Source organism: Curcuma longa, chromosome 13 (assembly GCF_044706935.1).
Source record: "Curcuma longa cultivar G26 ecotype Majalengka, Jawa Barat chromosome 13, ITB_CL_G26_1.1, whole genome shotgun sequence".
In the NCBI taxonomy this organism is placed as follows: Eukaryota; Viridiplantae; Streptophyta; class Magnoliopsida; order Zingiberales; family Zingiberaceae; genus Curcuma; species Curcuma longa.
This window is the reverse complement of record NC_133873.1, coordinates 7,081,573-7,106,423: the sequence shown is the minus strand read 5'-3', so window position 1 is coordinate 7,106,423 and position 24,851 is coordinate 7,081,573. Positions and strand designations below refer to the sequence as shown.

The window sequence follows — 24,851 nt, the reverse complement described above, 5'->3', positions numbered from 1 at the left end:
ATTAAAATCGTGAACCGCAACACAACCATTCCGCCTAATAATATCGATCCACTTAAATAATCATATTTCATATTATTTTTCATAATTTTTTCCACCAAATAGACTATATACAAACTCCAATCAAGAATCCAACTATGATAAAGGGCACTCTGCCATGCGGGGTCCGAAAAAATCCATTGTACGATACTTTAAACCGTTGCACCGTGCCGAAAGGGGACGACTAACATTATACTCTAGCAATAGATCTTAAATCCACAATCAAACCAAGAAAAAGCTCATAAACTTGTTGGTTTGCCTGCTTGTTTAGCTTTGCGGATCACATTTCAATGGATGAATAATATACTAATTCTCCATGGAGCTTTGTGTATTCCTGTGAGATGACTAGGAGAAGAATTTTAATTTTACTAATGACAGTTCATCTTTCCTTCCTTTTTCAATATCTGGTTAGTGCCTCAGAGAATTAGGTAAATGTAAATCCTAGAAGACAGAATGCCCAAAAGTTTTGGAATTACATGAATTTCCAGAAGGAACATGAGCATATATTTGCCATTGAAACAAGAGAAGGATCGAAAAAATAGCCGTTATGATGCCGCCGCTGCCGCAAGATTAGGGATTGTAGTCAGGTGCTGATTTCACAAGGCACGTGCATTTATCCTTCCCTTGGGTATCTACTGTGCAAGGTCTGAATGAGATTCCAAAGTTGAGGATTCAGGAGTGTTTTCTTTCCCACTTTCCTTCTCGCCTTCCGTCCCGTTCTCTCCGTTCGACGATCGACCTTGACTTGCTACCCCGTGATCCATGTCTGGGAGCTAAGCCAAAGCCACCAGGTGATCCATCAAAGGCTAAGCCTAGCTCGGAGTCACCAATGCTGCTTGTATCACCTGAATCCCTGTTCCCCTCAATGCTGTCTTCGTAACTTGGGGCGCGTTCTGATGAACGATCCCTCGACTGCAAAATTGTCGGAGGTTGACCTGTATATATTCGAGATCCGGTAAGAACTACAGTTGGTCCTGAAGGTGCTCCAGCAGAGACTGCTAATGTTGTCTGGGGAGTTCCACCATCATGGCCTCTGTTGCTAGATTTTATGTTTGCTTCTTGTCTAGATCTGCCATCGTCTCTGTCACGATATCTTTCCCTAGACCGACTGCAAACCACCATGCATGAGAAATTGGCAAAAGCCAAGAAAATGCACAAGGACAACAGAGAAACAACATTTAATGAATATGTTATGAGATTCATGAAAAAGCCTGATCACCAGTCACTGTATACATGACGGTGGTGGCTGAATTTGTATTCTAGTCAAAGAAAATCAATTGTTCACAATATATCAGATTATATTTTAAAGTTTTTTTTTTGTGTTCTACAATCATACATCTGAGCTGAATTTGCATTTCGTTTATCTATAATTATATGAATACATTAAATGGTTGCACATATGATTTGCATTTCTTCTTGTAACGACAGCAGAAAGTAATCTAAAATCGAGCATGCAAATAAGTATAGGGATCAAAAGATTACCTGTTCGGATTAGATGAAAATTCTCTACGGGAAGGACGAATACCAGACTCAACCTGCTCCAGTTCCCTTTGAATCTCTTTCTGAAAAAAATGAAACTTCTTAAGCTGTTGCTATTTGTAATAAATAAAATTTTCTTTTCAAGAAACTGTTTTGTCTTCACAGGAAACCAAAGATAACTTCTGTTGAATCAGTGGGATAAAATTTTGAACATATGAACTCATATTAAACTTCTTTAGGCAATTTAAAAATTAATTTCTAACAGATTAAAAAAAACAAAATTATAAAAGTGCCAAAACAGTTGGTTATTGCAATTACAAATATCTAAGGTGCAGATCATGCCACTGATTAGCAATTATATTTTTGTGATTTCATCAATTGCAAATAAATTTTTAAAAAAATATGGCGGTTGCATTTAACTCAGGATAGTTGAAGATTTAAACAACATAAGCCTAGACAAGCAAGCATATCAACTAACACTAATAACTCAACCCAATACAATATCTTTGGTGACAAACTTGGAATGTTGACTGGGAAAGGTCAGAGTTTGATCGATGGGCAGTCGAAGGTGATGTAGCTGGTGTACAGGTGGAACCAGAGGTGGTGATCGAATGCTGTCAATGGGCGGTAGTGAATGCTGGTGCTGAAGAGGGAGCAATACCAGAAAGCTATTGATGCACTGATGAAGGCTGGTGATGTTGATCACCAAAAACAAAAAAGTCAAGTAGGATTCCCAGTGATGACTAGAGATGGAAGGTTTTTTGAGAGGAGGTGAAACCAGGTGGAGAGGAGGCCAGCATGGAAATTGGGAGAAGGAAGACTGGAACATCATGGGTTGCAAAAAGGAGTTCAATCCTAATTTTATTCTTATTTTATAGAAAACTCTCTAAATATTGGAATTTCAAAATGGAACCCCCTTTGTTTTATTTATCCTTTCTGGTTTTCTAAAAATTAGGGTAGGACACATGCTCTACCCTAATTCCACCCTTGGTCTTGTATCTTTAGAACTAACTACCCTGCCCTATAGTACTGATACAAAAGTTATGCGATAAAGCACAATTTCTGTGTTTAATGTTTTCTGTAAATGCATTCCTTAGTTTGAATCATGGTTGGAATAATAGATCGAGCTAGAGGATCAGTCAATGTTGAACTGATTCCATCTGAAAATTTGAACAGCCCTCTGATTCCCACTCAGGAATCTTTTCTGACCAGCCAGTAACACTCGAACAAACATGTGGTGTCATTGTGGTGGTGATAGAAAAGGAGTAGATGGAGTTTTACCCTTGATTTTGAGATTTTGAGAGGAAGAAAGGCAATCCGGTTTTGTGCACAGGCAGAGAGATAGGAAACAAAAGGCCAGTGTCAATGTGGGTTCTAGGGCATTCTCAAGGAGGAAATTGAAAAGTGTTCTCTTCATCTTCATTAGTGGCTCTCGAGGAGAAAGCCGACCACAATGTTCACAGCATCTTTGTCGTTGTTATGTTGCAAATGCACTATGGAATTTAGAGGAAAAGTTGTGACTGTGAGGTAAAGGTAAATTAATTGATTAAGCCACAATGAGCTAAAGCTAAATTAATTGATTAATTAATAATTAATTCATCATTCTCAATCTTAAAATTAAATAAATTTAATTTATTTAATTTAAATGCTTAATACAATTACAGCTTTTTGATTATTGGGTGGGCAAAGTGCTTACTAAATGAATTTTACGAATAGAAAAAGTCCCTTAAATACCTGTATCTGTCTCTCCTTTTCCATATCAAGATTGTATTGTAATTCCCTAGTTCTTGCACGTTCAAGCTCCAACTCCCGTTGTCTCTCAACATCCCGCTCCACTTCACTGGTCCTTTGTCTGAGTTACACAAAAAAGCACTGAGCACCATATCAAACCTCATGGGAAAAAAATTGAAAAATTGCACCTGTCAAGTTCTTGAAGAAGTTCCATTTCCCTCAAAGCTGCCTCTTCTAAGCGTTTTTGGCGAGCATGTCTCATTAGAAGCCTTTTTTGTCTCCGGGCTACCACTTCTTCTCTAACTTTAGCCCTCTCTCTTACAAAACAGGAAAAGTTAATCAAAGATTGAACCAGGATAATTTAACAAACATAATAAAATGATTTAATCATGAAATTACGTAGTATACAACAAATGTTGAAAGAAAATTTATCATCTCACAAAGTACCTTCTTTGTCAAATTTCAATGCCAAAATCATTATGAATTCAAGGGATGGGGATATTGCAAGAAAAGAAAGACAAAAGGCCAGAATTTAAATGAATTTTGATACTATGAACTAGTAAAATATGCCTAAAACGTAAAAAAAGAGGACAAGTTAAAAGAAATATTTCCGTGTTTATTTCTTATTGTAATATGAATCTTGTGGCAAAATCCTGTAATTCCTAATCAATAAAATAGTTAGAAATTAGAAAATTCACATGCAATCAAACATGCATGAGCAATGAAAAGTGGAAGCCTCTACAGCAACACACAATGAGAAGTGTCAAGTATGAGCAAGGACACCTTATGCACAAACCATGTAAGGTATGTGCTGTCCTAATGTTGAAGAGCCATTTGCTTACGTTTGGGTAATCATTGTCAAAATTCTTAGAAAGATAAGGCATGATGGACAGACTTGCATAGATCATTTTTATGTTATTTTTACATAAAAATATGTTCTTTAATGTGGAATCCAAATGCTCATTGCTCCATTAAAATAATGACATGAATCTAGGCATGTATCTACAGAACATAACAGAAAGAGGAAAGGTGAATCAACTGATGCATAGAGCTATATTTGAATTTCAGTCAAAAAGCAATAATTCTTCATTGCATATTTCAACTTACAAGGATTTAATTTCATCCTTAATTTGTTGAAGACGATTATTCTCCTTCTCAGCTGTCAAAAAAGAAGAAATTCATAGACATTCACAAAGAATACTAATTGATAAGGCTCAATAAAATATAAAAATTTACTAGTTTGTGATGTGTCAGCTTCTAGCTGAGAGGCAGATGCTTCTTCAGATGCTACTTCTTTTTTAAGAAGCTCTACTTCAATCTCAGCTTCTTCAAGTTCCTGAAGATTTTCTCAAACTAAATTAACCTTATATGCATCAAAAAAGAAACACAATAATGCTAAATCACGTTTTACCTGAGCCTGAAGATCAACTCTCTCTGAGAAAAAGTCAAAGTAGGATTGAATGGAAGTCAAAGATGACAGTACCTATTAAAAGAGCCTACGTTAGAAAATTCCTAAGTAAACATTTAACAGTACATAAACCCTATCATTGATCCAACATAATGTCAGAGAACAAGACCAAGTAAAAGAATGATGTTATTAACCAATGAGAGCAGATACAGTTTTAACAGGAAACAGATGCCATTGTGAATTTATGTATATTGGCTAGGAGCCATAGTTGAAGCAAATAATTAATAGCTATTTCAGATTCAAAACAGAGTTAAATAAATGCCAGAGGAGTCTAGACAATAAAATATATTAATTCTTTCTGGACAGGGATCCTCATATTAATTACAGAGGATAAAATGTTCCATATCGGCCATATGTGAAAGACAAAATATAATTAAATGTTTACCGTAGGTCAGGTAGATATCTGCATTAAATGGATCAACATACTATCCAGCACTCGCATATTCCCATTATCTAGTAGATATTTAACTATATGCACTTATAAAAATATAATTGTCAACATCAAATTATGAACTAGATAACTTTTGATACTTATGAAGATATTTATAATCATTAAGCTTAGGGAATGTTCTGTCATGTCAAGAATGCACGGGGAGGCATGAGCAGAGGATGAGAAGGAAGATAACCAGTTCATGGGGTCTCTTGAAGGGTTTCAATAAACTTTATCCATAGAAATTGTAACACATGTAATTTAATTTGGAAGAATCACGTGTTACTGTGTGGTGTCAAAGTTTCACGTTAGCCTATAGATTGATTAAGCCCAGAATGATCACCATGTATGGTAATCCTTGGAAGCAAGAAACACGTTTGATTTTCCTTTTCCAAATGACTAATCATGATTCAAATATTATGTTGATGTTTGAATTGCTGTTAAATATGTTTTTGCCAAGCTGTGTAATTGAGAGGTGCAAATGGTGACACATTTTTTCTAAAGACAACCCAAAGCTGATTTCAGGAGATTCAATTGTAAATTGGAAAGCTGGAAATATTACATCTAAATTAGAATCTATGACTCCCTTTTCTTGAACTTGAGATTGTCATTTGATTTGGATTAGTGTGTCATTGTTGGTTGTAGAAGTTTTTAATTTACATTTTTGGGCTATGACATTATCATCGTAAATGTATGAAAAGTACTTATTTATCAGTGTTGTAAATGACGGTAGGCGGCAGTGGGGCGATCTAAAATCATCACTCAAAATGTAATGCTAAATATAATGAAGTTATGGTAACCTAAATAGAAAATGTTTGTTAAGGATCACGTGCGTCAATCTCCAATTAGCACTTTAAATTCAAAGCCAACAACCTGATTTTTAATTCAAATTGCTAAAACACAATTTAGAACACATGATCAATCCATAGTTCCTTAGAGGTAGCATTGAAGTTAATAGCATGGAACCTAGTACCACAATTTCAATAATAATATAGACAAAATAAAAAATAAAGAAAACTAGAAAGTCTTATCTCCAGAATATTGAATATTGTAAAAGTTAAAATCTTCTAGGTGAAGTAATGACACCAAATATTTTAGGTACTAAATGCAGCAAACTTCAGATGAGATTAAATTTAAAGAATATTTTTATGCTACACCAATCACAAGTAAATGAGATTAATTTCATATGAAAAAGACCTGAAGAATAGACTCCCGAATGGTTGTGAATTTAGGATCAGTTTGTTTCCAAGCAGAGCCAGATGACAGAAGTTCTCGTAAAGCCTTGGAAAGGAATAATAAACGGAAAGAAAAATAAATTAATATATATATATGATAAGAAGCAAGTTGAGCATTGAAATATTTCAGAAAGATATATATATATATATATATATATATATATATAATCACACTTAAAACAAGATAGAGATTTTGGAAAAAGCTTACCAGTTTTGCATTGTCAGACTCAGATCTAAGATTACACAAAGCTGAGCACAAACTTTTTTCCAAGTCATTAAGCATTCCTGCAAAATAAATAATAAAAAAATCTAAGATACCCAAAATTTTGAAGTTTTTCATCTAGTTTTTCCCAGAAGCTAACATGTTTAAGTGATTATTAAAATTCATATCTTTACATGCATGTGCGTATACACTATTAATTCTCTATTACTTTTACCATTTGTTGACAACAGAAGGCAAGAAATGTTAAAGAACCTGTTTTTGACGTTCCCATTTTCTCCAGGTTCCTCCAAACACTTTCAGGTACCAAAGTAATGTCCTCAGCAGGAGAATAAAGGCACGCACTTGCTAGAATATGCAATGAAAGCCTTGTCAACTCACCTGTTTCCACTGAATTGTTTATTTTGCCTACACCTCTAAGAATGGAATCAGTGGCTACAAGAATGGATTGCACTTGATTTCTCTCCGCAAAAGGAAGGAAGGCTAGTAACAGAACCATTGCATGTGTCCTCAACAACATTGAAGGGTCTGACAGTGCTACCACAGTCACTCTATCCCATGTCTGTGTAACCAAAATGGAAATTACAGAATCAGGAATAGTCCCTACCGATTGAGATTGAATCAAACTTTGTTTGACTGAATAAGGAAGTTCAATCAAACTATTAAAGTTGTCCAGGCCAATAATTCTTCCAAGATGCTGCAATGCAACAGCTCGTTGTTCTGGTTCTGAATGACCCAGCAATGTGCAGAATAACTCCACTAATGTAGCCTCATTTCCACTAAGATTATCAATCCCCCTTTCAAATAAATATGAAATCCATTTATCACTCTGCAAACGCCATGAAACTTTTGGTGCATGACAACAGAACTTCTTGATCAAAAAGCATAGAGAAGAGACAACAGTTAAAAAGCTAATGTTCTTGGGTAACTTGAATACGAAATCAAGCATGACCAGTGCTACTTGCCAACAATGATTAGCTTGACTTGATGAGACAGTTTCTATAAGTCCTTCAAGAGCTTTCACCCAATATTTAGATGAATGGTCATTTGAACTAGTTTGATGTAGGCCACCATCATCCCCTTCCCTACTTTTGTCATGAATGAAGTAATACAAGAATTTTGACAATAATAAGCATTTGGCTGATGTAAATGTTAGCCTTGTTGCCAACTTATGATGCACTTTCCAGCTAGCTTCAATAGCTGGAAAAAGCCCAGAAATTAACTTCTCTAGCAGGTCCATGAATTCCTCAACTTCATCAGCGGAAAGACTATGGACCACTTCAACACCAGCGTCAATGCCAACACTGTCATATGTTTCAGACGACCTGTTTACATCATAATCAGGAAGTTCTAGTGAATCAGTCTCATAATTTAAGGCATTATCAGTTCTGATTTGTTGGCCCCCTTCAGTTGACTGTTTACTATTGGCCCGGTGATGGAAACCAAATGACTTCAGAACTAACGTTACTAAAATGAGACAACTATTAATGAATTTCTGAAAAGCACAGATATAATCATAGATAAAAGGTATGGACTCTGAACTAGTAAAATCAACCCACAATAACAAAGACTCTAAAACTTCTTTTTTCCTCCTGAAGGACAGATCAGGGAACAGATGACCTAAAATGACAATCATCAAAGGTCCATGAATGTTCTTCTCTTCAGTAAGCCCATTGGATCCCTTTCTGCACTTAATATTGTTAAACAGCTCTTCAAAGTTTGACAACTCAAAGTCCTCTTCAAGTGATGCTTCAGACAAGTGCTTCTCATTGATGCAAGTTATCCGCAGAAAGTAGGAAATTAGTGGACCCAATAGAGAGAGAACAGAGTCAAGAAATGCAACATCACAATATGGGGCTCCACAAAATGACATTAAGATATGAGCTACCCTGGGCATTTCATGTGTTAATGCCTCCATGTGTTCAACAATAATTGATTCAAGCACATAAAGAAGAACTGCTTTAGCATTTCTAGCAGCATAACCTTTCAAAGAATTAGTGTCTTTTGCAACACAAAGATGGCCTTTTAATGTTTTGAGATACGGCCACAAACACAAATCAGCAAACCAGCAGAGTAAATCAGGCACAACACTGGAAGGAAGAGATTTGAGTTGCCACCCAACAGCTTGCAAAATAATCTCTCCAAACTCACCAAACTGGATTCTCATGTTCGGAAAGAACATATGCAGGTGAGGAAAAAGTACTTGGAAGGATAGTTGAGCATCTAACTGATTAGAGGATTCAAAATCTTTATCAAGTTGTGAGTGTATTTTGGTGTCCAATGGATGTAATAGTGCTGTATCAGCTTTCCTGTTCTGTAAATTTTCAGTAAGTGCCAGCTCATCGGCAAAAATTGACAATAACGATGAAATTTCTGAAAGATCAGAGACAAGAGACTGGTGTTCCTTCAAGCATTGCTTTGCATTTCGAGAAACTGCAAGCCATCCTAGAAATCTTGCAAGGGGGAATGTAGAACTCGCAAATCTAGATATTTTCTGAGTCCAGGAGAAAGGCGGGACTAAACTTCTGTACATAAAACCACTACGTACTCCACAAATGTGATCCATCTCTCCATTGCCAGAAGATGCTATCACCAATTTTTGAAGAAGGGTCCAACGCCTTTGCAGTCTGTGCAACTTTTCTGTTTCGATCGCTCTGTTCCCCGTGTTCACTTGCCTGTACAAAGATGTAACTTCTAGATTAAGTTTTTCAGCTGATTGCAGTATGATGTCGATCACAACCTCAGGAGGACAAGATAATTCAGTTGCAGAATGAAGTAGAAAGAGGAGACTATGTAGAAGGGTTTCATGTGATGATTGTTGCTCCCTTCTCAATTGTCCAACTATAAAACAACAAAGTATTGTCTGATTCTGTCTGACAAATGTTACTGCATCAACTGATTCACTGTCCAATTTTGATATTTGCACAACCTGCTCATTATCTTGAGGATCATCTGATTGAGGTTGAGAAAGTGACAAATTATTCAAAAATTCAATATTAAGTTTAGCAGCACGGAGTAGAATTTGTAGAACAGTTAAGTCCCTTTTCCTTTCAAGATGAGCTATGGTCTCCAGATCTACATTATTTTTCAGACCCTTATTTAACTCAATTACTCCACTTTTTTCCTTTAAATTAGATTCAACCATCTTCAACTCATTGACAAGTTTCGAGTTACATCCATAAGACATCATAAAAAATGGATTGACATGACACTCTGCAGCTAAGAGCAATGCATCTATTATAGCTTCATGGCTTTCTGGCATTCTGTTGTGCTCTGAACACAAGTCGGATGCCAACCGTTCAAATTCTGAAGCCCAAAATGCTGAATCTTGATGATTCACAAGTTGCAGATAATCTGCCTGTGAATAGAAGTAATCAGCAAAGAAACCAGTATTCAACTGAAAATTGTTCTTTGATATCTTCTTTGCCTCGTTATTGCTGCAATCAGAATTCAAATTCGCATTGTCCTCAGCAAGATAGTTGGAAGTACTTGTCAGCACAGCTTTTGTCAATTCGATAGGGATAAACAGTAGGTCAGCATCCTCAAACGCATTCTTTTTTGCAGCGGCTTCATTTACATCATTCTTTCCATTAGCCTCATCAGGACTACCAGAAATGCTAGGAGAAGAACCAGAGAAAGAATCTTGACTAGCAACTTTGGGAGTTGAAAATTTGCAAATGTCAATGTCTAATGGTAATGGAAATTGTGGGACCAGAACAGAAAGAAGCACACTGCAATAGAAAGGACAAAGAATGTTGTAATGAACTTCAAGAAAACAGAAAACTGTAATTGCAGACTGATTTAGTTAGTTTATACCAACAAAAGTAACACACCTTGGTCCAACCGATCCACGTCTCCACTCAGATTCGACTGAAGGGAGAATAGCAGGCCTTTGCAAAGCTGTGCGTATAATATTGAGTGCAATGAAGCAGTTCTCCTGTTTTGCCAAATGTGAAGAAGCATCTAAAAAAGAAATTGTATTCCTTTTTCCAGCAATCAAAGGATCGAGGAAAGGTTCTAGCATCTCAAAAAGAAACAGCAGCCTATGTTTATGTTCCTAAACACAGATGCCAGAAAAATCATTAATTTAACTGGAAACTCAAACTAAAAAGCTGTGCTTGATCTGTGAATCAACTCTATCAGAAAGTCGAACCTTATATTTTGCTAGCACATCATCCACATGTCCAGAGATGGCCAACAAGATATACTTCAGAGCAGAGCGAGCACGAGCAATAGATTGGGGAGCATTCTGATAGGGAGATTGAGGATCGAGTCAGACTAACGATGAAGCATGGCAATAAACTAGTCTAATGGAAATAAGCTAAAACAAACAGGATTAGAAATCTTTCATGTGCATGAAGCAAGAATAGAATATTATTTGTTTCAAAAATTCAGCAGATGGTAGATGATTTGGGGGGAAAGTTGGGAAGTGTCAAAGTGATAAGATAAGGCAGAGTTTAAACAACACAGATGAAAAAACAGATTAAATTTTATGAAGAAGGTACAGAGCAACCAAAAAAAATGGCAGTTAGGTGCATGACAAATCTACTTGCATGCACAAGATTCCTATAAATTAATCAGAAAAGTAGTTTATATGTAAGACTTCACACACCTATAAACAAAGTAAAAATCTAATCTTTTTAAAAGAAGAACCATACACAATTGCCAAACAGCATTGACAGCTTCCTTCAATAATAATTGAACCAAGAAGTGCTTTTTAGCTCCTCTGGATGACATTCAACAAAGAAATAGATTTATGCCTCAAAAGTTCAAGTGCTAAAAACCTTCCTCTATAGTCCAGGAATTAATTTTGTGAAAATGTAACATAAGACATCATAGTGTAGCAGCAACCAGTCATCTCACTTCCTCCAAGAGAGCATGAAGTATGTGCTAGCAGTCATCAGGAGTACAGATTAAGATAATCTGACACTAAGTTTTCAACCAAAACTCATTCTGATTTTTTTTTATCATAAATTTATTCCTTTTCTTCCTCAATTTTTGATATTTTTTAAGAAATAGTTTTTTAATTTTAATAATTTAAAATATTAAAAAATACCTAGGTTGGGCTAGGGTCACCCATTCATGCCCGCACAACTACAAGCTAAGCTAGGCAAAGCACAGCCTATTGACATCTCTATCTACAGTAGGGTCAAAATCTTGTTTGAATGTTGGATGAGAAGATGAATCAAATGCACAAGCATAGAATAGAAATGTGTATCTACTCAAGGATTGGTTAGCTGCATTACTACAAAAAAAGAGAACTCTTGATATCAAACTCCTTTAAGGAAGGCGGCAACATCATGGTTGCAAGTTCATTCGGATCTTATGCCTCAATAAGCATAAGCAACATATAGTAAACCAAAAGATTGAATGCAGACCCAAACAGGCTAGAAATTTTTCTTAGTTTTATAATTTTAAATATTTTTTAGTTCTATTTTTTAAAATTTTTATTTTTCTCTTGGGCCAGGCAATCTTGGACACAGGTCGGGGCCCATTGACTTGATTGCCATATCCGAACAAGTAGAAAATTGACAATAAAAACAAAAAAAAATGCTGTAGTAAGAAATGAACAGAATGAACATACCTGAATAACACCCAAGAGGTCCTCTATAAGTTCAATTGCAAGATCAACCTGAAAAGAGGGAGCGGTGGTAGTTACACAACTGAATTGATTCACATAAGATGGAGACTCATGATGGGGAACTATGACAAAACCTTTGCCGTAATTGTAGGTATCCATGGTGATAAAGGTCCAGAACATAGATCAATAAGCACACAAGCTGCTTTTGCCTAATAATTTGAAAATAAATGGCTTGCTTAGACAAACAGCCAAAATGAGTATGCATATCGCCTATGGCTTTATTTATAATGCAAATTTGAGAGAAACAAACGAACATGAGATGATAGAAAAGAAGACAGGTATCCCGCACAAGCATGAAGAAGAGGATGATATACTGATGATGATGACATAGTCATTATCTGCAGCAACAATTAGCAGTGAGATATTGATAGTTTAGGGAAAAAATAAACCCATATATCATATACCACCAAAATGCAAAATTGATGAACCTGAGAAAGAGCGCGATGCACAGAAGGATGTTTCCACTGTGAAAAACTGTCATCGACTTGATCAGGGGGGCTGCTAATTGGAGGGCGAAGTGCTGTCAGATCAAAGACAATCAAAAGAAATCTAATTTAAAGAAAGAGAGCAACAAACACAAATGTATGAAAAGCATATAAGGACTTCACCTGGAAGCAGAGCTTGAATCAGTGGTAAAATGGACCCAAAATTTGAATTACTGTCTGCCAATTTGCAACATAGGAGAGGCTGAATATTTTTCAGAAAAAGCATATAAGCACTTAAAAATTTAATAGAAAGACAGACTCCTTGCAGAAAGAAATCACTTAGATGAGTATAGGGTAAGGCACCTTTAATTGGGGCAAATAGTTAAAAAAATACAAAACTTAGAAATTTCATGACACATACTTGTGAAGCGCATCCAAATAGGACATGGAGAATGCCTTCTTCAACTGCAGCAACATCCAACACATTCAAGTAAGAAGCATCCCATTGGTCATCAGGTAATTTAAGTTCTGGCCCAAACAAGGTTGAGTAATCAGTTAGCTCAACATGACTGTCGGCTTCACTCTTGACAATCTCCTCAGAAACTGAAGATAAAGGCAAGTCATCAACATAGCTTGATTCCCCTGAGAGCTTACTTGTCTCCGTAAGCCTGTGTATTGCCTTTGAGGCCTAAGAAACAAGAAAGCTAATTTACACTGTAGAACACCGGACTACCTATGGCGTAAATGTTAGAGAAGAACAAATGTATACTTTACGGCAAACAATTCCAAGATAAGAATCCTTGAAAGCTTTCCTTAACAGGGCTATGACAGAATCAGGTCGAAACACGATAGAGCTAAAAGCAATTTCAGGGAAGGGTGGACTGCGTGATCGCCTAGGTTGTGCCTGAAAATGTTAAGAGGGTGTAAGTTTGTAGATCAGTGGCAAAGTTACTTTTTTCATAATCTGCAAATAAACAAGTACTTCAATTTAAAAAATAAAAAAAATTGGCAATTTCAGCAAAGAACTTAAGCCCCCACAGCACCCAATTTCAGAAGCAGGTAATCTGGCATGATTTGGATCATTTAAACAACATATCTGGCATATTTGGCATGATATTAGCAACTTTTGTCGAGTGCTATAACTTGAAAGTCCCTGACAAGCTTATTGTAAGATTGTATCTTGTGTACAGAGATGTGGCAAATGAAAGAAACCAGGAAAAAATAGGAGTTTGTTCAAACGTAGACAACAAATAAGACCATGATTACTCTCTCTCTCGACCAACAGTTAAGAACATAGGCCAAGTGATGCAGCACAGAAGCAGATCAAATCTCACACAAAGATCTGATATGATTTGGTAAGATTTGATGTAGCAGAAGAAATAAAAAATTTCATAGAGAAACATAACTGATCTCACACAGAACAACCACTCACAAAGAGGTCTATCATGAAAAGATGATTAACATAGGAAAATTGGGATCATACAAAGAAATATTCAATCTAAGAACGCAATCTCACAATGAGAAAACTAAAGATGATTAACAAAAGAGGATTGGTATCATTTTAAAGGCTCCAACTCAAATAAAATTAAAAATAAATTAAAAAAATTCTAAGCAAGAAGTAATCCTAAACAGACCATGAAAATTGCAATGAAAATTACACTAAAAATATTTTAATGTAATCATGTAGATTCCCATTAAATTATTCCATTGAGGCCACTTAAGACTAGCAACACTTACCATTACATCCAACTCAGTCATCTACATAAACAGACAGCTTTCATATATAAATATCTTTGACACAACAGAAAAATGAGTTACTTCGAATTTATGATGTCAGTAATGAGAGCTTCCACTAAAAAAGGTGATTTCACTAAGCGGCCTAGTATCGCCGGCCCCACAGCAAGATGCAGACACGTATATCAAGTACCGAGCAGACCCCCAGGTGGGAGGGCAATTCCGTGGCTGTCAGCTCCACGAATCAATCCGTGTCCAATCCGACAAATCTGCCACCTGTAAACAACTCGACTACACCCTGAGGCCAATGAGAGCTTCCACCAAGATCATTCATGAGATTGTTGTCCTATGACATTGCAACTTCCATTTCTACTGTAAGTTGTGTTAGCATTCCAATAATCCATATTATTTGTAATATTGAAAGAAGTATTTGATCAAATAGCAAGTGTACAGCAACTGATGAAGAAAAACAAATATTAAAAAAAACCAAAAAAAATACAGAACCAGGTCAGGATTGCAGGAAATTTCATTCAATGAAACGAATTAAAAAATGAATAAATGCACCTACCTCAAAGTTTGACGAGACTGTCAAAGTAGATGATGGAATACTTTTGGATGCATCTAAATCAGACAGACAAAGCAATGCAGTTGAAGCATTCCTATAAAGTTCAATGGAAAAGGGGGATATTAAACAAGAAACAACACATTGAAGAAACATAATGGCATTAACTGACGAGTGTGAAAAAATTTGCCAGCTATAACAAGCAAGGACTAAATATTACCCGCTACAATTAGTTGAGTATTTGTAATTATTTCTTAAGCAAGTTGTAATATCATGTGCATCTAAGAAACTTGATCTTCCTAGAAGCATCCATAAATCTTACCAAAGCATAATTCAACCTGAGCCTCTAGGATACAATTAGGACAAATTTGAGGTAACTTGGTTTAGTTTAACACAATTTTGTTGAAAATACACGTACTTCATCCAATTTTGGAGTCGTCGAACTACTCATGCATATTTCATTCTTGAAGTTAAACTTGTATTCTTTTTCTTATCATAGTTTTTGGAAAAAGAATAGATATATTGCTAGAACTGATCTAAGAAGTGAATACTTAGTCTTGGTTGGCACCCTACTAGTTAATTTGATGCATTTACACTAATTGGCCAACCATTCGACCTTCAATAGAATAAAACTATTTATAATAGTATACATATAAGATATAATTATTTGAATTGCCTCCATGCATCATGTTTATCTGGACATGCAAATAGTAGGGATGGAAAAAAAATTCCACCCTGGTTTAATCCTGCATTATCCCACCCGATCTATAAAGCAGGGCAAGTATGGGTAAGAAAATCACAACCTTCTTGCAGGGAAGGGTGGAGATAGGATAACCCAATGCTACCCATCCATGTCACCCTGCCTATGTGTATAAAATTTCTAATCAATATCTTTTTTAGAGAAATTACCCTTAAAAAAACCTCTCTTTTAAATTTTTGCCCCAAAAAGTTTCTTTTTCATAAATTTCTCTACTGAGACCCCCTTATTTATAAAATAAACCCCAATTCTTCTCTTTGTATGAGACTAAGTTTTGATCAAAACTTGGTTAAGTGCTAAAAGAAGGGGGGAAAGTGATGTATCTTAAGATTATTTAGAACCTCTATTGTTCCACTCCAATTTAGTCTCACATGGTCAGTTATGAGCTAATAGAGAAATTTTATAAGCTTAGATAAGTTAGTTATTATTAAGTTGAGCTCAAGCATTATGGGTTAGTGGTTGAGCCTCACAAGTTATTCGGTTAGTTCTTTTATCAAAGCAATGCATAACAAGTAAATGGGTCATGACTAGTGGTGAAAATCAGGTCAGGGCACCAAAGCGACTCAGCCCAACTCAATTTAGGATGTAGCATGTTGGGCCTAGAGGGGGCAACTCAACCCACAGGCCAAGCCAAGTATGGCCCAATCTTGGGTTGTGTTGAAACAGACCTAGATAATTAAAAATATAAAAAATAATAAGAAGAAAAATAAGAGAAAATTTAAAGAATTGGAAATATATCTAAAAATTATATAAAAACATTAAAAAAAATCAACAAAATATTTCTATGATTTTTATTTTTCTATTTTTAGATTTTTATTTTTTATTTTTTATTATTTTATCTTTTTTAAAAATGTACGAGCCCGACCCAAATTGGCTAGTTGGCCTTGAGTCACGGGTTAAACTGGGCACAACTCGACGCACCATAACAACAGAGTCAACCTAGCGCAACCTAGTTGGGTCATTTTGACACCTCTAGTCACGACCCATACAAATATTGACCTAAGTCAACCGCTAACCCAACCATTAGTGCAAAATCCTTAAGAGCAAATGAATAGTAGCTACCTCATCTAAACTTATAAATTTACTCCATTAGCCCACAGCTCACTATGTGGAACTAAATTTGGATGTTATAATTTTCACTTTAAAGCTTGATGTCCTTGTTAAGTCCAAACTTTAACTTCGGCCAACCCTAATTTGTTAGCATGTTAGACCTAATGGTAGCTCCACCATCATAGAGGTCGCCCTTTCCAAGGCCTCACCATAACTTAAATTAGGTTGAATCAGATAAAAATTGTTATGATCCACTTAGATGAGAGAACTAATTTATTAACTTATTAGGCCCAACCATTGGCCCAAAATGCTTAAGCTCAATTTACTAGTAGATGCTTCTAAGCTTACAAATTTCCTCTATTAGCCCACAACTCACCATTTGGGACTCAATTGGGATGTGTCAACTTGAGAGTTGTCGTCCCTAGCAAGACCTATGCTCTCAACTAATAATTCAGAATCATCCCAAATCCTCAGCATGTGAGGTCCAATGGTAGCTCCACCATCACATAGGTAGCCCTTTTCAATGCTTCACCATGCCTTGGATTAGGTTCACTTGGATGCCAATAGTTATGCGACTTAGATAAGAGACCTGGCCAATTAACTTGTTAGGCCTAATTACCGATTCAAAGTGCTCAAATCCCAAGTTAATGATAGCTAAGTTATCTAAGCTTATAAAGCTCCTATATTAGCATGTATACCACCATGTAAGACTAAATTTGGGTGTTACAGCACGAGTCTTAAGTTGACATCAATTTGCAAGTCAAAGTACAAATCTCAAGTTGACATCTAATAATAATAACAAATAAAAAGAAAAAAATGTGCCTTGTTGGAACTACTCGCCATAGATAATAGGCAGGTAATACTTGAAGTTTTACCTTTCACTAGAAAGACGGAGAATTGGATAAAATGGACCAGCAAGCATTGCAAAAAAACGCATGCTAGTCTCTGCAGCATCAGAGAAATTGGTAAGATCTGGCTGCAAAAGTAACAGAAGAAACAACCATTACCTTCAAAGACGAAAAGCCTAGGAAAGCATGAACACACGCAAAGTAGAACACCAAGATAAGAGCTACAAATGTACCTCGAGTTGAGGAAGAAAAAACAACAGATGCTTTGCCACATCTTGAAGCAGCTATCAACCATATGGAATCACAAAATCACACAAAAGAAGAGCATGAAACATAGACAGAAATGAAAAGAAGATAATAAAGTAATACATAAATTTACCTGAAGATGGATATCCTGACAATCTTGCTTATGTGATACAATATTTGGTAGCAAGTAATTAGCTATAGGTTGAAACTCTGGTTCTAGTCCAGTGACAGTGACTCCTACAAGCTGGAACAATAAGTCAAACATTATATGTTATAATCAGACGATTAAGAACAATATGAAAATTAGATGAAAGCATTCAAATCTAATTTCTGAATATTGTGCTAGGAAACTAAAAATATTCTATAGATGACTTGATAAGTAATAATTATATGCGCACAGTCCTGACATGATTTCCAAGGAAGCAGCAGGAAATGTAACTTATGTAATTTAATCATTTGGATATTTTGACCAAGAAAGGTATTCAATTTTAATCCTAAAAAACCTTTTTTCTGTTCAGGAAGTACTATATTTAGCCAACACTACACTGAAATGACCAAGATGATTGAAGAGTTTGGGATACCTGGATAAAAAATATAGCTATTGGGTTTCCTCGCAAACAAGATATCCTCACATAACGGCAGGGTGTATAGTTCATCGGATATATCATCTCTCTTCTTGGAGCTTCACAACGTGGACGAACTTTTAAAAATGTGTCAGGCTGAGAAGAATCAGACTAAATTTTATATAGCATGTTAAGACAAGCACAATTGGCAATACAAAACCAAGTTAGAAATGCATAAAGTTAATAACCATCCTGAAATAGCATAAAGATCAAAAAATTGCACTGACCCATCCAAAGTTAACTTCACTGATTGCCATCTATATTATGCAAGAGCCTATACTTCTTTTAGAAACATGTTTGTTACATGAATGAATTTTCAACTTATGCATGGTTAAAGGCATGCCCTAGCATTATAACATATAAGATGCCCACTGAAATGCAGTATTGTTCATAAGAGGCTCACAAATTGAAAGCAGGAGCAGCATGTAAGAAATAGATGGAGTAGACAGGAGCAGCATGCAAGAGGTAGGTGGAGTATGTCATAAGACAGGACTTAAGAAACATATACTCCAGAGGCAGCTGCATTGAGTTAGATAAGTTAGCAAACATTTGTTAAATTTTCTTGTGAATAAACCTGTAGATGGAATTAATTAATAACAAGGTCGGAAACATTAAATTTGCATGTTAATAAGCTTGCAAATTCAAGTAATGAAGAACACCAAGACATCATAGTCTGGTACAAAATCCAATATATTTATCATTCTGATATTGAAACATCTTGTAACCTTCAAAGAATATTTAAAACTTTCTTCGCTCAAATTATTCTGACTATTGATAAAAGAATACATCATTTGGTCCACTATCCTAACATAAAATTTATGCTCCCAAAAAATATGCGTCTTGCACTATGCCAACCCATTAAGCACAGATATTGTAATGCCCTAGTCTAAGGACAACAGGGAGTGATCGTCAGAATAGAGAGATTACACAAGGTTTGACTCTTGGCAGATGTTTGGGACATTGGAAGTAGGGATGAACCAGAAAAACACTAAAATAGGAAAAATATGCCTGGAGCGATGGACATAACTTGCTCTAAATAGATTAAATGTGTATTCTCAATAACAAAACACCTTTCAGTGGAATTATAGCCCAATTCTCCATAAGAACTCTGTACATTACACATGCTCGTATTGGTGAGGATGTCCTAGAGAATATAATATTGTATGGACATCTGAGTTGTAATTGCACTATTAATGAAATTTCTCTTTTATTACATGTTTCAATTGAATAATTGTAATAATATAGTGGTGTATCAATTCAACAAGATGTGAAACGATACTAATCTTATAGACTAGACATTGACAAGTACAAATAGACCCATATACATTATGTTTCTACCATTAGATAGTAGTGGGTAGTCTTACGCCTATAAGTATGGTGAGGCCGCATAATTCCAACAGCTCGATACAAAGCAAATTTAGGATGGGTGATCTCCTCAACTTGGGGCTAGATTTCACCATGGGAAAGAACCATGATGTAGATAATATGGAATGTTGACAAAAGTGAACAATATCGCATGTTGTCGAGTGTATGGCATATTACACATTAGTACAATGCAGGATCCCTCTAGTAGATGCACAGTTTGAGAATGAACTAGCGAAAGCTGGTGGGCTTGTAACAACCTGGTCTGGTGAAGGCGAGGGGTGATCACTTGTGTAGCAAGCTCAGACAAGATGCACCTTCTGGCAAGCTTTTAAGATTGCAAGGGGTAGAAATGAATCAAAATGCAACAAAGCTAGGGAAAATAGGGAAAATATAAGCAGGCTATAGGTGTACCTTGCTTTAAATGGATTATACACACACACACATATATATATATATACACACACACACATATATATATATATATATTCACAATAACAATATGATTTTTAGTTGAATTGATTCAGTTCTTGATATGAACTAATGTACCGTGTGAAGCAATTTCGGGTCAAAGTGGACAATAGCTCAGTGCTGCCAAGTTCATCATAAAGAGAGAAAAAAGAATTTTCTACTATGATACACTAAGTTAAATAATCATGAAAGAAAAAAAAACACAGAACAAAAGACATCAAGCTAATCCATCGACAATTATTGTTGTCGTCGTCATCCTCAAGTCATGTTTGTCCTAGCTATCTGGGGTCATGAATCTTATTCTCCATTAAACTCTATGCAAAGCTATATCACTTAGGTGGTGAAGGCGCCTCACATCACTTACCATTATGATCTAGATGTGCGAATAATAGAGTTCAGAGTATCTTTATAGGTTTAGAAAAAGTTTAGTTCACTACCAATAATTTAACTATTTGGAGAAAAAAGTGGGATCAAATCAGATAAAAATTAAACAGAACATTAGTGTAGCTTCTATATTTTCAGGAGATATCTACAAAATAAGAAGCCATCACCTCAACGACTTGTCTTTCAAGTAATTACTAGCAGAATCAATAGATATACAAAATCAAGAGTTGACATGAGAATGGAAATTTATGAGAAAAGTCCTGGATGTAACACAAGAACTTTCACAATCCAGCAGTGCATGGTACCATCAATAATTCAGACCTTAAAGCGCAACCCAACAGTGATCTCCCACTCAAGCACAGACTTATTATAGATCCTTATCTGGGACAGTAAGCAAGATTCCTGCATGAAAACAAAAAAAGGCTATAACATGAATAGAAAATATAAATTTTTGTTGAGCAAAACTTAATATTTGTGTATTTCATTAAAAAGAAAACACTATGTTGCTTGTTTAGACCAAGAGAAATTTATGCTTACCTCCAGACTTATATTTTCTTTTTCGAACCCTGTAATTTTACTATTCTAATTTTAGCCTCCACACTTTCATAGGTGTTATCAAAATGCTCCCTTAGTCACTATGTTCGTTTTATCTCCACACCTTCATAAGCGTTGTCACCCCTCTGCCATTAATAGCAATGGAGAAGTAGATGGGCAGACAGGTGGAGGGGTGGAGAGGTGAATCCAAGGTAAGGATATTAAATCTGGAAGACTAGACTGGAATTATTTAGAAACAGTATTTGTCTTAGACTGGACAAGATGAACCAAATTAAAATGAAAATTGGAAAAGGTCTCCTTCCCACTTGATTTTACCTTAATCAGATGAAAACCAACCGAAACCAAGTGACACTTAGTTGACCCGATTTCCTCTCTTTTGAAATTTTTTATCTTTTGCATTTTCACAATCAATCCAGTAAGATCAGAAAAACCCTAAACTGATGTCCCAATTGATTTTGTTGATTTACAAAACATTGCTTAGGAATATGTTGAACAACTGATGAAACAAGAAAAAGACAAGATAAGCACATATATATAAATTGACCATGCTTCAATAATATTAACTGAAACCTAACCAACAAATGTTGCACTGAATGATCATCTTTGATAGGTTTAAAGTCTCTGGCCATCTATGCTTAAGTCAGAATAGCTTTTACATTCTGCAGCTCTGTTACTTATTTTCTGTTCACATATTTTGTAAAAGGCGAGGTAAGGCTGCGTCACCCCGCATGGCGGGAGCTTCGTGCACCGGGCTGCCCTTTTTTTTTATATTTTGTAAAATATAATCTTCAGCATGTACTAAATTGACACAAGCTGCAGGTGTTAATTTAATTTAGGCACGTTTAACTATGCAACATGATCTGATCGTGCTGATACTGAAGAGATTCCTAATAATATGTAATAACGTTGACAGTGTTAAGAAATCCAATATTGAGATTGAATTTTCATTATGATCTCAAGAATGATTTGTGTTATCTTTCTTTTTACCCTCTTTTCTTTTTACTGCTGGGTTTCCTTTTTAATATCTGGATGGATACTTATTAAGTCCGTCTTCCTCTTAGCAATCAGTATCCAGCAAAGCCAATTTGTTTCTCTAAAGAAGTGGGCTCGTGACTTTACATCATTAAAAAAGATGCAGAAATGTGAAGAACAAACAAGAATTGATGAAAGTTAACCAACTTGATAAGCAGGCAATTAAATAAATACAGCATCGATAAGACATACTAGTCTCAACTATTTGGAGCTATATGGTCTAATTGCAATAGAATGGAAGAACTTGTGTATTTACAGAAAACGCACATAATAGCGAGAAAAAGTGGGGAGAGGAAAGGATATGGGATGCGTACGTCGAGCTCCAGGAGGATCCACTCCTTGGTGTTGGTGCCGGTGGACCAGTGAGTGCGGAGGTCAGGGTCGAGGACGTTGGACGCTTTCTGCGACGGCGACTCGCGGGACATGGCCTTGATCTTGTAGGACAAGGGTTTCGCCCGCGGCTCCGTCTCCACGTCCATCGCCGCGACGCCGCCTCCGAGGAACCCCGCCTGGATTCGAGGGTTAGGGCACGATGAGGGAGGCAGAGCAGACGAGGCGGGCTCTCCGGCTTCTCTAGCGGCTTCCGGCTGGCGACGAGACGAGGGAGCGCGAGGTGGGAAGGGGAGTCGGGGCGGATGGGAAGGAGAAGGGTCGGTAGGGCAGTGGGCTGAAGTGGACGGATCAGGGAACAGGAACAGCAGCTTCGCCTAGCTACTTCTAGTACTCGAATGACTGACGATGGAGGGAAATTATCAACCTACTCCCTCAATATTTGACATATTTTAAACTTACTCCTGATGTTAAAATTATTACTCCAACATTTTTCATTTAAAAAATATTTTATAAAAAATATAAATAATAAATTAATGTTCTTTACTCTTTAAGTCCACCTCGTGCTCGGCCTTTAGTCGAATGAATCCATCGAATGAATCAAACTTTGGTATTTTACTTCAATAAAATGCTAAAATCGGTCGAGAATATTACCGACCACCCCCATTATCGCTACTGGGATTATCAATTTTTTTTTAGTCGAATGAATTGAACTTTGGTATTTTACTTCAATAAAAATGGAATCGAAAGAACATTATTTCGACTTCATCGAGATTCAATTTTTATTCACTTTAATAAATCTGTCTTGTACTAATCAACTCAACTATATCCGAGAATGTATTTTACTAAACCATATAAGTATGTTTCAGTGTTATATAAATCACGTGCTTAATTTTTATAATACTCAAATCATACATTATATTCCCAAAATACTCCTCCTCTATCTCTATCAGTAATCAATTATTGATTGATGAATTTAAAAGAACTCTAAATCATTCAAAAATAAAATCAATGTATTTTGAAAACCTCCTTAGTATATTGATGCCCTCAAATCTAAATTTGATAGCATAAATTGAAAATAATTAATTAAATTGAGAGTACATTTTTAAATTTTTACTCTATCAATTTAAAAATTCATCACTCTCAATTTATACTATCGAATTCAAAGACATAGATATATTAAAGAAATTTCTATAAGTATATTGATTTTAGTTTAAAGTGATTTGAAATTCTCTAGATTCAGTAACAAAACTGACTGATATATCTATACCATTCAAAAATTTAAAATTTTGATATTTTTCAAATAAGGGGAGTCTTAAAAATTTATTAGTGTTGTTGATTAGCGAGTATCATACTCCTAAGCCTTATAATGAACTTATGATAAATGTTATCAAGCCTTTGTAATTTTAAAAATTTACTATTCTTAATTTACACTATTAAAGTCAAATATGATGACATAAATACATTAAAGAGATTTATTTTGATTTGAAATGATTTTTAAAAAATTTAGATTTATCAATCAATTTTTAAGATATAATACATGATTTGAATATTAAAAAAATTAGGTAGGAGCTCAAATCTAGCTAACTTAAAAATTATTTGTCATTAACAAATTATATTTCAATTAAATAATTTAGTGTTTGATGCATGAAGAGAGATTTATATGATTAGATGTGGATTACATGTGTAGTAGATCTAATAGTTAAGTTCGTCAATATTAATGGATTATAAATAGGTAATAACTCTACAGGGGAATGGTCCTTGTAGTACGAGTAAAATATAGAGAAATGATACATGAAATATAAAGCATGACACTTACAATTGAAAATGTTAGTGGGACCCACTCAATGTGAATCCAATTTCATGCTATGGTTTCATGCAGTCTCCAAAATATAAAAGGAAAAGGTCAAAATCCATTTAGACATCTCGGGTATTTGATTGACTCTTCTTCTTCCTCCTCTTTTTCCCATTGAGAAGGACTTTGATTGATGTCCATTCATGTAGAAGACTCCGTTGCGCTTGCAGGAACTCTAGTCAGCGATAAATAAAAAGCAATGATTTTAGCTCTCTGATTCATGTCAATCATTTCGATTTGTCATTGCATCCTTTTGTTTAATGATTATGATGTATCATATTTGTTCCAATCAAAATATCGTAGATGATCAAGCCATGGGCCAACGAACTGTTGACATGCGCACTTCTCAAAGATAGTCGTCCGGAGAGATGAAAAGA

General features: G+C 35.6%; 1 protein-coding gene across 1 annotated transcript; it reads right to left on the bottom strand.

Annotated features, from left to right (window-relative positions):
- Positions 1–429: 429 nt before the first annotated feature.
- Positions 430–22,956, bottom strand: LOC141844141 (uncharacterized). The gene is made up of 26 exons (XM_074732157.1): positions 22,604–22,956; positions 21,024–21,104; positions 18,444–18,581; positions 17,996–18,106; positions 17,850–17,900; positions 17,644–17,744; positions 14,968–15,058; positions 13,435–13,569; positions 13,087–13,353; positions 12,849–12,927; positions 12,669–12,760; positions 12,495–12,578; positions 12,315–12,389; positions 12,184–12,231; positions 10,753–10,848; positions 10,433–10,656; positions 6,855–10,330; positions 6,588–6,664; positions 6,342–6,425; positions 4,658–4,729; positions 4,483–4,582; positions 4,354–4,405; positions 3,435–3,563; positions 3,250–3,367; positions 1,519–1,598; positions 430–1,144 (listed from the first exon to the last, which is right to left on the bottom strand). The coding sequence occupies exons 1-26, from the start codon at positions 22,766–22,768 to the stop codon at positions 709–711; spliced, it is 6,462 nt and encodes a 2,153-aa protein (XP_074588258.1). The 5' UTR covers positions 22,769–22,956; the 3' UTR covers positions 430–708.
- Between the last annotated feature and the right edge of the window lie 1,895 nt (positions 22,957–24,851).